This window comes from Hesperophylax consimilis, chromosome 21, assembly GCF_061612785.1.
Source record: "Hesperophylax consimilis isolate HC1 chromosome 21, BYU_Hcon_1.0, whole genome shotgun sequence".
Taxonomy (NCBI): Eukaryota; Metazoa; Arthropoda; class Insecta; order Trichoptera; family Limnephilidae; genus Hesperophylax; species Hesperophylax consimilis.
The window spans coordinates 26743782-26757430 of NC_142856.1; the positions used below are offsets into that span (position 1 = coordinate 26743782).

Consider the following 13649-nt stretch of genomic DNA (forward strand, 5'->3'; position numbering starts at 1 on the left):
GTATTACCCTTATGGGGTTAATTTTATATATATTTAATACTTTGATCAGCCACAAGTGCGGGACACTATCGAAAGCCTTTTGGTAGTCTATATGGCAAGTATGTAAATTACGCTTTCGAGTTGTTTTAGAATTACAGAATCAATTACTATATTATGTTGAACACAATCTAAGCATTTTGATACAAATTCCTCTAGAATGTTTTTCACTAAAAATAAGTCAGTGGGTATTTTAAATTCAATTCCATTAAATAATTCAGAACATTCAGGAAGGTAAAGTTGTTTAGGATTTTATATAATAATATCTGTAAACTGTTTACGTACACTCAATGAATCAAATTTAGAAAAACACAGTTGCAACAAGATAATTAATTATAAGATCGATTGTGCGATTTGTAAGAAATGTATTTCATGAATTACTTTCTGATTTGATTCAATTTTATTTGTATAATATATTATTTTAAATATTATATTATAATATGTAATGCATAAATGAAATCAACATAGTCGATGCAAACTCTTAATTAAACAATTAATAATGTTTGTGAAGCCTTTAGTATTTCTTGTTTTTGATTCAGGTATTTTAACTGCCTTATTTATTATCTGATTATTAAATTTTGTTACGTAACAAATCAACACTTTTAAAAACACCCGCGAAGTTAAATTAGTTAGCTGTCAGTTGTCACCATTGTTCGCTGTGCGCATGCGTGGCGCATTGCGCACGGTTAAGTTGGTAAACTGTACAATGCTCGCGCACGCTGGCTGACGAAATCATCAACGGCCCCGCACACTTAAAATCTGACCTCGGCCTTGACAACATGTGTGTTTTGCAATAAACAAAGACGCTCTCGAAGCGCGCCCGAATTAACGACTATTTTGTGCAAGTACTTTAAAAACCGGTATCTAATTTTGTACCGATTTACGATGGAGAATTGCACGCGCTCTGGCGCGTACAATACGGAAGATATCCCGACATACCAGTGATTCAACACGTACGTGTTGTTCCATCCTGCAAGTCATGTAAGCTGCTTAATTATCATTTCTCTACATGTGCCTTTATTACTAGAATCGTGTCCACACCTAGGCTTGCCAGCCAGAAATCTTTAACTATAGAGAGAGATTGTTCTAACAAACAGCTAGAAATATTTAAGATGTTATTAATACTTCTCATTTGTGTAACTGCAATGTATTTGTGCTTGTGAATATATTTTCATACTCCCATTTGGTGTTTCATTTTGACGAATATGGAGTGGTCTACTTGGCATTTGTCCCCCGTATAAAAGCCCGTTGGCTGACCTGAAACCTGAAGATATGGATCTCTATTCTCTACATCTGAGCTAACGCCGAAGTGTACGCTGGGTAAGACTCATTACCTTGGCACCTTTACAATTTATATGTCCCTTACGAAAGTTCTCACTTGAGAGATTATTGATTTTCTTACAATTATAATTTATTTTTTTGTCTTTTCTTGAACCATAAAAAATAAGTGGTTATTTTGACAACAAACAGATATCTACGCTACGTAAGTCATCTTAAGTAGCGTAGCAAGTTATTTATGGGATTGTACAGATTGGCGTCAATAGAAAATAATTTGTTGTATTTCATGAAATCACTATTTTGCTAAATCACTATTTTGATTAATCTTTATAACGAATTGGTGTACATTATGAATACCAAAAAATATGCTTTATATAAATTGAAGGTTTTCCTATCGTTTCGCTTGAGTAGAATACAAATAAAATAATAAATTACTCAATAAAAGATATAAATGTAAACTACTAAAAAATATATTTTTTTTAATATAAAATGTATGAACGCGTAAAGGAAACTTGTACAATTTAGATTATATTTTCATATTATAAAATGAAGGCCTCAGCACGGGCAAGCCACCCAGTGAGGCCAACATTACTGGAAAACTTTGAAATGTAAAAAAATATTTTACCAAATAAAAAAAAAAAAAACAACTTAAAAAAATACAGTATTATAGCTAAGATTATCTGTGACAGTTTCACTTGATTAAATTTTTTGCTTTCTTGTAAAATTATTTACAAAATAAATAAAAACCAGTTTTGTGCTTTAAATCGAACGTTTCTAGACTTTGTTTGTGAAGCGATTTTAATGCCTATTACCTACAATATAAGGTATACAAAGAATATACCCATTTTTGCTTGTAGCTTCCTCTTAATACGTCATTTTAACTTTTTTTTTTCTCTCTTACCTTTTGTATTTTTATATGTTCTTACACTTTATACTTTGTACTTGTAACTTTATACCTATGTTAATGGCACATGTTGTGCCGTATATTTTTTTAATAAATAAATAAATAACTCAATGACAATATCTCATATACCAGAAGGGGCAAATAAGTACTGTGATGTCCAAATGCACGACCAGCAAATAATGGATGTGCTTTTAACACTAAAAGAAGAAGAAGTTTACTGTTGACATGACTGGCTGTCCTAGACACTTCCTAGATTTCATTCAAGATGACGGCCAAATCTTGTTCAAGAGTATTTAACATGAGGTTTTATGTTTATTCATTTACATAATCAAGTGAAACATGCATTATAATAATAGAAAACTTACTGTTAGGTTGTCTGTCTGTGCCAAAGTAATCTGATGATGAAATGCTGGTGCTGCCTTGGAACCTGAAAAGGAATTAAACTAATCAATATAACATTAGCTGTATTCGACGCGTGTATTGCGTACGTTCGTAGGACAGTAAATCAAATCTGCATTTCCCTCTAATAATTTGTTAGACTTCGAAAGGCAATACAGCTACAGGTTTTTTTTTAAATCTCACCTGTTGAGATTTGCATCTCGCTCAAACTTGTTACTGGCATCATCTCCGAAGAACTGTTCAGAGCTGATGGCCTTGGCCCCGCCAAACTTCTTTACGGCTGTTTCATCCGAGGATGTGTCAGGGAGTGGTGCTTGCCGGGAACGGTTTCCGCTGCCATAGGAGTTGTTGGAACTGGCGCCTAAAGGAAAATAGTTACATTTCAGTTTGTTGTTGATTTACTGCCATTAGAAATGTTGAATTATTGAACATAGTTTAACCTCTCAGACAAAGACTTTTATTTACTGTGTGTTCCTTTGAGAACTGTCAAAACGTGATAATTTTTGTGTTATTTACGAGTTTTGCTAAAAGCTTCATAACTCACGTTTTGGGAAACGTAGCCTCATTCTAAAAAATGTTTTGGAAAGATTATGAAATCCACTATCGCATTGTGTTGTAATACGTAAATATTTGCGTTTCTAAATATACATTTTATCAAAACGTCAAAAATATTTAAAAATCGCTGACCATTATTTCAAAGCCGTGAAAAATATACTTTTTTCTGAGTATCATAAAGAAATAACACTTTATATATTGAAGAAATATAAATAAAAACTATTAGTCACCTCAAAATATTAACCGTCCAAACTAAAATATTTTTAATAAATTATTAAGAAACGCAATAAATTATGAACGAACAAGATGACAGATCCAATCGGCTTAGATAATGCACCTCTACGTTCCATAGATATTCTTGAATACAGACGCGTAGCTATATTCATTATTGATACTCTGTTTTTTAAATCATGGCAATCCGTATACTAGTGATGGAAATAAATCGATTTTTGTAAAATCTCGCGCGTTTACGTGAAAAGACGTTCTAATGTCTTGACCGCTATTATCATATTTACGTCTTTTGACGTTCTAATGTTCTGAGTGGTTAAAAGATGTTTATTTTAAACTAGCTTTACTCCGCCACGCGTTGCTGTGGCTTGGTCTGTCTGTGTAGATAGAGAAAAAATAGCATGTGTTAATTTTACGTCCAACAGATAGCACTGTTTTTAAAAAAAGCATGTTTGTCTAACAGATGGCACTGTTGTTGCATGTTTTTACTTGTCATAGGCGACATCTACATAATATAGGTATATAAAAACACACGCGTATTCTAATGCAACGTTGTGTCAAAATTTCGAAGCAATGGGTGAAGAACTTTACAAAATTTAAGATTTTGAAGAAACAGAAAGGAGATAATGATTGATGAAATCTTTGATGAAAACATACTTCCCGGCAAACAGTACATCGAGATGCTTTGAATATCTTAGACCAGCTTAACCATATCTACGCGGCTCTCATATATGCGATCGATCGGCAGTGATCCATGAAGGTTTACTGAATACACTACATTGTGTGAAAACGTGCCGCATGGTGGAATATAGATTGTGTGGAGCATTGGGTTCCATTGAGTCCTTAATAAATCTGGCTTCCAAAAAGCAGAGCGCTCTGTCTAGACTTAGTAGAACTAAAGCCACAAACAAAACTAAAGAACATCTGAAAGTTGACTAAAATACTTGTAACTGTGCCGATTAAGACGATGCACTACAGCGTGTAATATTTTAAATTGAGCTATCAATAACAACCCTTACGTAGATGGCGATAAGGTTTAAATTCCTGCTTAACACCATCCGCCTGTTTTGATTTATGCAAGAAAAAAACATGGCCAAAAAATGCCTTTTATTTTATTTTGTGGATGTTCAGGCATAAATATTTAATTTTTTTTCGATCATTTTATAAATAACTTACTTTGCCACATTATACAATAAAATCATAACCAAAAATGGGTTCGTAAGTAGGAGATTTTGAACTTTAAAGCAGTTTTCATAGGCCTTATGCATTATTTTTTTCTGGGCTTATAAAAAGACTTATCTAAAAAATACTCGATTATTTTAAAGGCCAAGATGTATTCTACTCGCAGTATTTAATTAAAACATCTGAAACATTTCTAGGCGACCAAATTTTCAAACCAAAAACACATGATTTTGCATCACAACGTATGGCATCGCCTTAACAATCTATTGCTAGGAGATTGTTTTCTACCTCCGCTGCACAGGTATTGCACATTGGTATGCTGAGTTGGGATAAACTAGCAGCACTAATTATTCAATGATTTCAGATATCAATAAAGAGGATGTTACCGTATCCCTTGCTCAACTTGGGCGTGTTGGGTTCGCTGTCGAACATGCCCCTGACAGGCTGCGAAGACTCGCTCTCGATGATCTCCCAGGTGCCGGCGGAGACGGAGCTGCTGTTAACGTTGGTGCCTCGCTCCCGAGAGCTGTTGCCGTCAAAGTACATCGAGTCCAGACTCTTGTTTGTCGGTTCACTGGGAAAGATAAGGCATTATTAGTTCAATGGGGGAGACTGATCAAACTTTTTCGGCGTCTTCGACTTTTTCCACCATTCACTACTGTATACCATAATGTTATTGTTAAAAACCTACATTACATCGAAGTTAATTCGACTCCGTAACTCATTCCGGTACAGAGATATTGTGTTAAGTATTTCTCGGACGTCCCCGACTTCTGTTCAAACCACTATCTAAACACTCCTGGCACTAATAAGAACAAACTATGAAATTTTCAGCGATATCAGACAACTACTTTTCGAGTTTTGCGAGCACAAATCTACACAGGCTGAGTTTTTGTAAATTAAGATTACAATGAAGAAACATTAAAAAAAAAAAAAATGCTAGCTCTAATATTCAAGTAGTTGTATGAATATTTTTATTTTTTATTTTTTTATTTATTTATTTATTTATTTAACGCCCAGAGGGCTTTTACATGGTTGGTAGTATAATTTTAATTTGACAAATACTTTCAAACATAAAAAATAAGAATAAAATTACATTTGATAAAAGCTATGTAACAAGTTATACAAACACAAGAAACAAAAACAGAAAATTACAGCTATTTGTTGGTTTACATGATGTGTTTAGGAGTATTGTTGAAATAAATGTTTTAAATGATCCACAAAACTTGCCAAGTTGGTATTGAATATGTCAACATCACCCAAGTAATGATTTCCCATGGTGTGAAGTCGTTGTATCGGAGAGTGGGCAATGTAGTTACGCTTATGTGTGCTGCTGTAGAATATTGTATTTTGTCGTGTTGTTACTGTGGGTGTATGTATGTTTATAAGTTGCAGGAGTTCACAACAGTCGAATTTAGAGTTAAGTATTTTGAATAAGAACGTTAAATCGTTTATTTTACGTCTATCTTCTAATGTATGTATTTTTAGAGTATTTAATAAGAAATTGTATTTTAAGTCTTCGACAGGGATATTTAATTTAAAATTTATAAAACGTAGAAATTTTTTTTGTATTCGCTCAATGTTGTTAATGTGAATTGTATAAGATGGAGACCAAACTACTGAGTTATATTCAATTAGACTTCTTACTAGAGATACATATAATAGTTTAATGGCTTGCAAAGAATTAAAGTTTTTAGTTGTCCTTAATACGAAGCCTAGTGTTTTCATACCTTTGTTCACAATTTGATGGATATGATTGGTGAAACTTAGTTTTTTGTCCAAAATAATTCCAAGATCTCTCATTTCCGTGACTCTTTCTAAAGCTATGTTATTGATGGAATATTCGAATAAAACAGGATTTTTGTTTCTGAAGAAAGTCAAGGTTTTGCAATATGTACATATATCGATAGACACTGATATGCTTTATAATTAAAACAATTATATTGATTGAGGAATTTATAAAATCTAGTCACTATCCGTGTCTGTCTGTTTGTGCGCTTAGTTCTTCTAAACTATGCAAACGATTTTGATAGGGTTTTCACTATCATTGAGAAAAAAATATTGTTGTAATCAAGTCGTAAATAAAATATTTTCGGCCGCTAACATTGCTAACGCTGGCTAAACCTTATGAGATACCTTAAAATATTGTCCTACGAAATTGTAGTAATCTTAAATAGGTCTACAGAAAAGTTGGAGATGGTATTTGTCTATCTCCTAAGGATAACTCCCAGCAACGTCAGGTACATGTCAGATAGTAAATGGTATAAAATAAAGTCGCTTTCCGCGTCTGTCTATTTGTGCGCTTAGTTCTTCTAAACTACTTATGGATTTTGATATGGTTTTCCCCATCATTTAGAGTTTTTCTTCCAGGAGGTTTATATATATGTAATACATGCATATTATATGTATTTATTATATTTTGGGAGGTGATTCTACATGATGGTAGAAGTTAAAAAGATAACTAACTAACCATCACGCCGTTTCCTGCAGGGGTAGGTAGAGAGGACGAACCGCCAAACAACTCGGTCTTGACAGACACTCCTTGCCTCAATCACATTCATACATCGTCTCATACATACTCTTCTATTATTCTGACTCTTGACATGGCCCGACTCAAGTATCTGATTCACTTGGTCGTGCCATGTCTTCCTCGGGCGTCCCCGACTTCTGCTACCATTCACATTGGCATTACATATATTCTCATTACACTCCTTTCTTCCGTCCTTTAAGACGTAGTCCCGTCGTAAGCGTCCCTTTCTTGATCTTACTCGTTACACTTACATCAGCCTTGCACTCTTTGCGGATCTCCACATGTCTCGTACGATCGTACATAAATAATAAACTTTTTTCGAAATTCCAATGTTTATTTTCCCGTAGAAGAATATTTATTTTACCATACAAAAAAATCTACTTTTTAACCTAAAAAATTTACCCCAGACACCCAGTATAGAAAGAAAAGAAAAATTATAAGATTGTTTTTATAAGTAAACAAACAAAACAAAAGAAAAAAGAATATACATTAGTACATATTATAAAGTAAATGAAATCAAATGAAGCAGAAAAGCAAAAACAAAAAACCTATTATGCAGTGACCTCGTTAATACATGCCCTACTTTGTTTAATAAATACAGCTTTATACTTCAATAGAGGCATATTAATAAGCTGCATTATCAAAACATTTACCAACTGTGTATAATCTAATTATAATTGAATTGTAGCCTGAAACCGTAGTACAATTGTCAGAATAATACAATACACGGAAACCTTGATCTAATGGTAGGAATATGAGTGAGAATCAACATTAATACATCAGTGCTACGCAACTGATATTTAAATGTTATTTATGAATATGCAGATATCCACGATGATCACTGTAATTTTATTTCTAGGTAACAGCGATTGCAATGCAAGATAAGAGAAAATAAATGGATTACGATCGATCATAAGCCTTTTGTTTGCTGTTACAGCTCGAAATCAATATACATGACATCAAAGTTTATATTTATCATCTGTCTTTTTGTTATGTCGCTGTCTCATTGCTGAGAATCGTGACCCCCACTCTCAAAACCCCGTTGAGTAAGACTCCTCCACTTCTCGTGCGCTGCATGGAGAATATTGGACGCCAACATTCCGGAAAACAATTCCACACAGGAGGCCGAGGAAAATAATTTCCCTCAGGGCCCACGTCATTTCTGGGGATTCATCAATGGGGAGGAGTGAACATGGGCCTTGAAGAGACTCATGCTGAGGGAGGAAACGCAGCGGCCGGCAAATCGTTTAACAGCCCAGCTGTTGAACTCTAGAAACGACTCGTTCTCATGTGACAAATGTTGGACCCAACTGTGTACTGGTGCCGAAGGGATCAATGACTCTAGTTCCTAGGAGCATCTTCCATTGTAATACCGGTAGGAGAACGACAGCTTTCCTACCTGACTGAAGCCTGTGCTCTAAAAATTGCAATCCATTTGTCGAAAGATAAATCCTCTGCTTCTCCTGCCTCCCACATTGCCAGTGACCAAGAGAGTATCCTGATTCAAGTTCTCAGTTTGGCAGTGTGAGTTCAAAATATCTTAGAATACTAGGCATACGGGTTCCTGAGGTGAACCCGAGAGCCTCCTTGAAAAGCTGTGAGCGATAAAATACTTACTTGTACATTGTAAAACCGCTGGAGTAGTTTGAAAATTCATCGTAGTCATCGAAGTTGGACGTCTTGGCTTTCTGGGTCTCGGGAATATCCTGGTGGATGGTCTGCATATCTCCCAGGGCAGAATGCGACACTCCACTGCTGGAAATTAATAGCAGAATGTTAGGCTAGGTTCTATCTCTAACAAAAGGAAGGGACTCTCAAACCTCGATCCAATCTAGTGTACGTTTATTACGACAAGAAAAAACTAACACATTTTTTTTTATTTCTTACTAGCTGTACCCCGCCACGCGTTGCTGTGGCTAAGTCTGTCTGTGCAGATGGAGAAATAATAGTGCATGTCGCTTTGAAGTCCAACAGATAGCATTGTTGTTAAAAAAAAGCATGTTTGTCTAACAGATGGCGCTGTTTTTCCAAAAGCATGTTTTTACCTGTCACATGTGACTTCTATACAATGCAACGTTTTATTTTTTATTTTGAACAAACGAACATTTACATTTTTATTTATATAGATTAAGGCGAAGCTTAATGCTAAATCACTATTTTGATTAATTTTTATAACGAATTGGTTTACATTGTGAATACCAAAAAATATGCTTTAGATAAATTGAAGGTTTTCCTATTGTTTCGCTTGAGTAGAATACAAATAAAAAATAGATTACTCAATAAAAAATATAAATGTAAAGTAATAAATTTTTTTTTTTTTTCAATAGAAATAAATGTATGAACGCGTAAAGGAAACAAAATACAGTATTTATAGCTAAGATTATCTGTGACAGTTTCACTTGATTAACTTTTTTTGCTTTCTTATAAAATTATTTACAAAATAAATAAAAACCGATTTTGTGCTTGAAATCGAACGTTTCTAGAATACGTTTGTCAAGCGATTTTAATGCCTATTACCTACAATATAAGGTATAGCAAGAATATACACATTTTTAGCTTCCTCTTAATTACTTGTATGCATTATCACTGATGGTATTTTCTACTCCAAAAGTAATACTTTTTCAAATTGTATTTTCGAAAAAAATCTGCATTAATTTATTTGCATTTTGCATCGAGCTCAGCGTCCAAACTCTTTCTGCTGTACTATGCAGGTACACCTGTGATAGTTCCATTGTAATCTCTTCCTCTTTCTCAAGAAAAATTCATGTAACACAAAGAGATCAAATGGATTAGCAAAGTGGTCCAAAGCATCGGGTTACAATCCGGGCCTTGCAGATTCAATCCTCAGCTAGCTCAAGTCCTCCATTATTGTGTAAGTAATATTTTTTGCATTACAATGATGGAAGTAAACCGGGAATGTTTGTCTTACTTAAATTTTTTCATAATTATTAACTCTTTGCACGCGGCCGTATCAACTGTTGTTACGGCAAAAAGTCTATACTCACACGCGGCTGTATCAACAGTTGATACGGAAACTTTGACGGCCGATATTCCAGCGCTCTTTCGTCATAAATGTATTTCTTGCTCACTTGGACATTCGTAGAACTATCACGATGCTGACATCTACAAGAATTTCTCAAAAATAAAATTGTATATCATAAAAAAAGATCGATAATCAAGTGCGCCTCTTCGCGCCTTTTAGTCCTTTACTTTACATTTTTGTCAACGGATGGCGTTAGTACTAGTATGTCTTTCACAATAAAAATGTTAAGTGGTCATGGTGTCCCACTTGTGTCTATCAACGCAGTGGCCTAAGTACACACACGCCGAGTGAATGGCGGGACCACATTAAAAAAATATGGTACGTCTTTGTATGAAATTTTATGTTTTTGTTTTTATAAACATCTAAGAGTGTTGATACACGAGGATTTGTTTTCATACTGTGGAGAATAATCTGTTCTGTCTATATAGTCCAATAAATCATGCCAGAATGCTATAATTTGACATTTAATTGCGTGCATAGGTGTTTGAAAATATGTACCGAGTACGGGTATAGATAAAACGGAGCAAATTAACACGTTCAAAAGGTTAAAAAGCATACAATACATATACTATACCCAGCGAGAGATTGTACGGGACATCATCGTTCTAGTATCTTGTCAAACAAGACGCGCGTGAGAAGAGAACAAAATTCGATGACGTCAATATGAGCTCTCGCTGGGACTAGTTTACCTATATGCTTTGTATTCCCAAGTGTTAAGAAATCCACTGCGGTATCACACGCAGTTCAGTACATTTTGATACATAATTAACATTTACAATACATGACCAAAATTTACATTATATAATTATACTTACTATATAGTGTTAAGATAAGGTTTATACCATGTAAGTCAGCGTAATATTAAATGGTGTTTAGGCCACAAATTGGAATCAAACCAAAGGCAGGATATGCTAGCTCAAGGTAGACAGGTGAGATTCTATGTTTCATCAGGGGTGGGGAACTCTCTGTTCATTTCCACGTCCCCAACGGTCAATATAAGGGGAAGGTCACTTCAATTATCACAAGCAATACAAGTAGACAAAGGTTTATTTGAGTAGGATTGGAGCACATATTAGCTTTAAAGAACACATATTATATCGAATTCTCTCTCTCCCTCAACTGGGTGAATAGGTGACTAGGTGAATTTACGGTTTTGAACACAATAAAAGGGGGAATATTCTGAAGTTGCTTACTGATTGCCATGTCATGATGAGTGCTCGTGGTCTGTTTGGGCCACACAGACGATGTATTAGACACAGGCGAGTTTAGCGGTAGAATGACTCCAAAGGGCCGAATATAAATATTGGATCTGATTCATGATTAAAAAACGGTACGGCCGAATATCGATTACAACAATAGAGTCCGTCTTTAAGATGCGTGAATACGCGAGTTACCGGTATATTGCGTCATGCTCGAGAGAGCAATAATAATGCCGAGCGCAATGACACTGTGAGCGGGGCTGATGCCAGATGTAGACTGGCGGCGCACGGGCAAGCCGGCGGCCCGTTTGACCATCTGCTTTGCGTGCCGTGTCCGCGAAGTGGGGATAAACATACACTGCTTCTAGGGTGACCATAGTTTATGCGTAATAAGGTGACCGTACTTTAATATAAATAGGATGACTGTACTTCATAACAATAGAGACAAATAAGTATTCATCTTTGAGAAATAAATAATAATTTTCAAATAATTAAATTTAAGCTTCCTACTTTGAGTTCTTTCACATTGACTTTTTGAAATATTGGCATACAGAACTCCGGGCCAAAAGGCCCCTTTCTCTTTCATCATGAGTTTAAATTGGTTGGAGGATTTCTTTCACATTGGCTTGCACGTTAAGGCCCAGTTGTTTAGCAGAAATTCAAATGTATCATCAAATGGCCATTCAGCGCCTTGTTAGCTAAATTATTCCATTGTGTGCAAGCTATGTATTCTACAGATTTCAGACTATATTTTGTTGAGTGTATTTTGGGTGTATGTAGTGGTATGTTTGTTATTGATTTCTCGCATTAGTTGGTGTGCGTCGTGATTGTAATTGAGTGTGGTATTAGTGTGTGCCGAGTGTTGAATTATAAACAAGGTAGTGTTTGTTATCTCAAAGGTGGAAATGGTGTTAAAGGGAAGTATTTGAGAGTTTCTGTACATGTCTTAGATTCGTTTACCAAAAAATAAGTAAAATATAAGCAACCTTTTACTATTCTTAGAGGAGGTGATGGCCATGCCTAGTCTCTCCAGCTCTTTGCCCTTCTTCTGGTCGGCTGTAGTCAGCTGCTGGTAGGCCAGTCTCATGGAGGCCACGGCCGCCTCTTCCTCTACCTTGGAGACTACATTGCTCTTCTCCGCACTCTAAACATTTATTCAAAGAAACAAACAGCCTTTATAATACAGAGATATTTATACATATACACATTAAGGTTAAGACAAAAAAGTTTCAGATATTAAAGTTACTCAAAGATATGAGTTATTTATGCCTTAACCCTTAAATGCATGATTTATTTATTTTTCTGGAAAAAATATATTTTGTAGATATTTACATGAATATGCAAGGAAATATAAAGAATTTCATTTTTTTGTAATTTTTTAATGATATTTGATTAAAAAACAATTGGTGCAGGTTTACAACACCATGTATTTAATAAAAATTCATATGAACAATTTACGTATGAAAAAAAAATTAAAAACCTAAAAAAAATTCTCAAAACTAATAAGTGTACTGGAAAAATACGAGTTATTACATATAAGTATTGTATTATGGTATCTACTTACCTAAGAAAATCAAAATAATAACAGCAAAACAAAACTGTAATTCTAACCTCTAACCAATTTTCGAGAATCTTCACTTTGTTAAATAAAAAGTGACATTTGACATTCGCGAAAGAAAAAAAAGGTGATGCCACTCGATAAAATATATTACCGTGAACTTGATAATTCTAAAACGGCATGCATTAAGTATACACCAAAGAGTTAAAGGCGGTTTGAACGGTATGTTGCAGTTTTGCAACAGTATGCATTTAAGGGTTAAAACTAATAAGTAAGAAAAGGAGAGACGAATATAGATTAGGGATAGGAGATGCTCACAATTCACTATTTATGGTCATACACATTACTTCCGGTTGGATATTTCTAAAGGTCATTGCTAGAATGTCTAAATTATAAATTTGTAAGATGACAGGCAATACATTAAACACAAACAAATAAGTAACACTACTGGACCTCAAACAAACGATTGACTTATGTATATTCAGGGTATTATGAATTGTATTTGAGGGAGGTCCATGTCCAAAGCTGGATGCCAGAAGACTAACGAAGAGTTGAATTGTATTTACATCTTCACAACACAAGGGCTAACCAGAATGATATTACGAATACATGTATGCAAAATGTAAAACTGCTTTTGGACCTCTCTACTAAACCAAACAAAAAAAATACCTGGCTTCAAGAAATCAAAAATGAGAAATTGTACAACATTTTGAAAAAATAATTATAGGATTAAAACC

The 13649-nt window shown here is 34.6% G+C and overlaps 1 protein-coding gene across 1 annotated transcript in view; it reads right to left on the reverse strand.

Moving 5' to 3' along the window:
* The window catches only part of ArfGAP3 (ADP-ribosylation factor GTPase activating protein 3), a 31431-nt gene that overhangs the window by 4546 nt on the left and 13236 nt on the right, over positions 1-13649 (reverse strand). Inside the window, exons 7-11 of the mRNA XM_089644380.1 lie at positions 12341-12498; positions 8730-8867; positions 4969-5156; positions 2801-2978; positions 2584-2645 (exon numbers count right to left, since the gene is read on the reverse strand). Coding sequence (XP_089500506.1) covers positions 2584-2645; positions 2801-2978; positions 4969-5156; positions 8730-8867; positions 12341-12498 — 724 coding nt within the window. The remainder of the gene's footprint in view (positions 1-2583; positions 2646-2800; positions 2979-4968; positions 5157-8729; positions 8868-12340; positions 12499-13649) is intronic.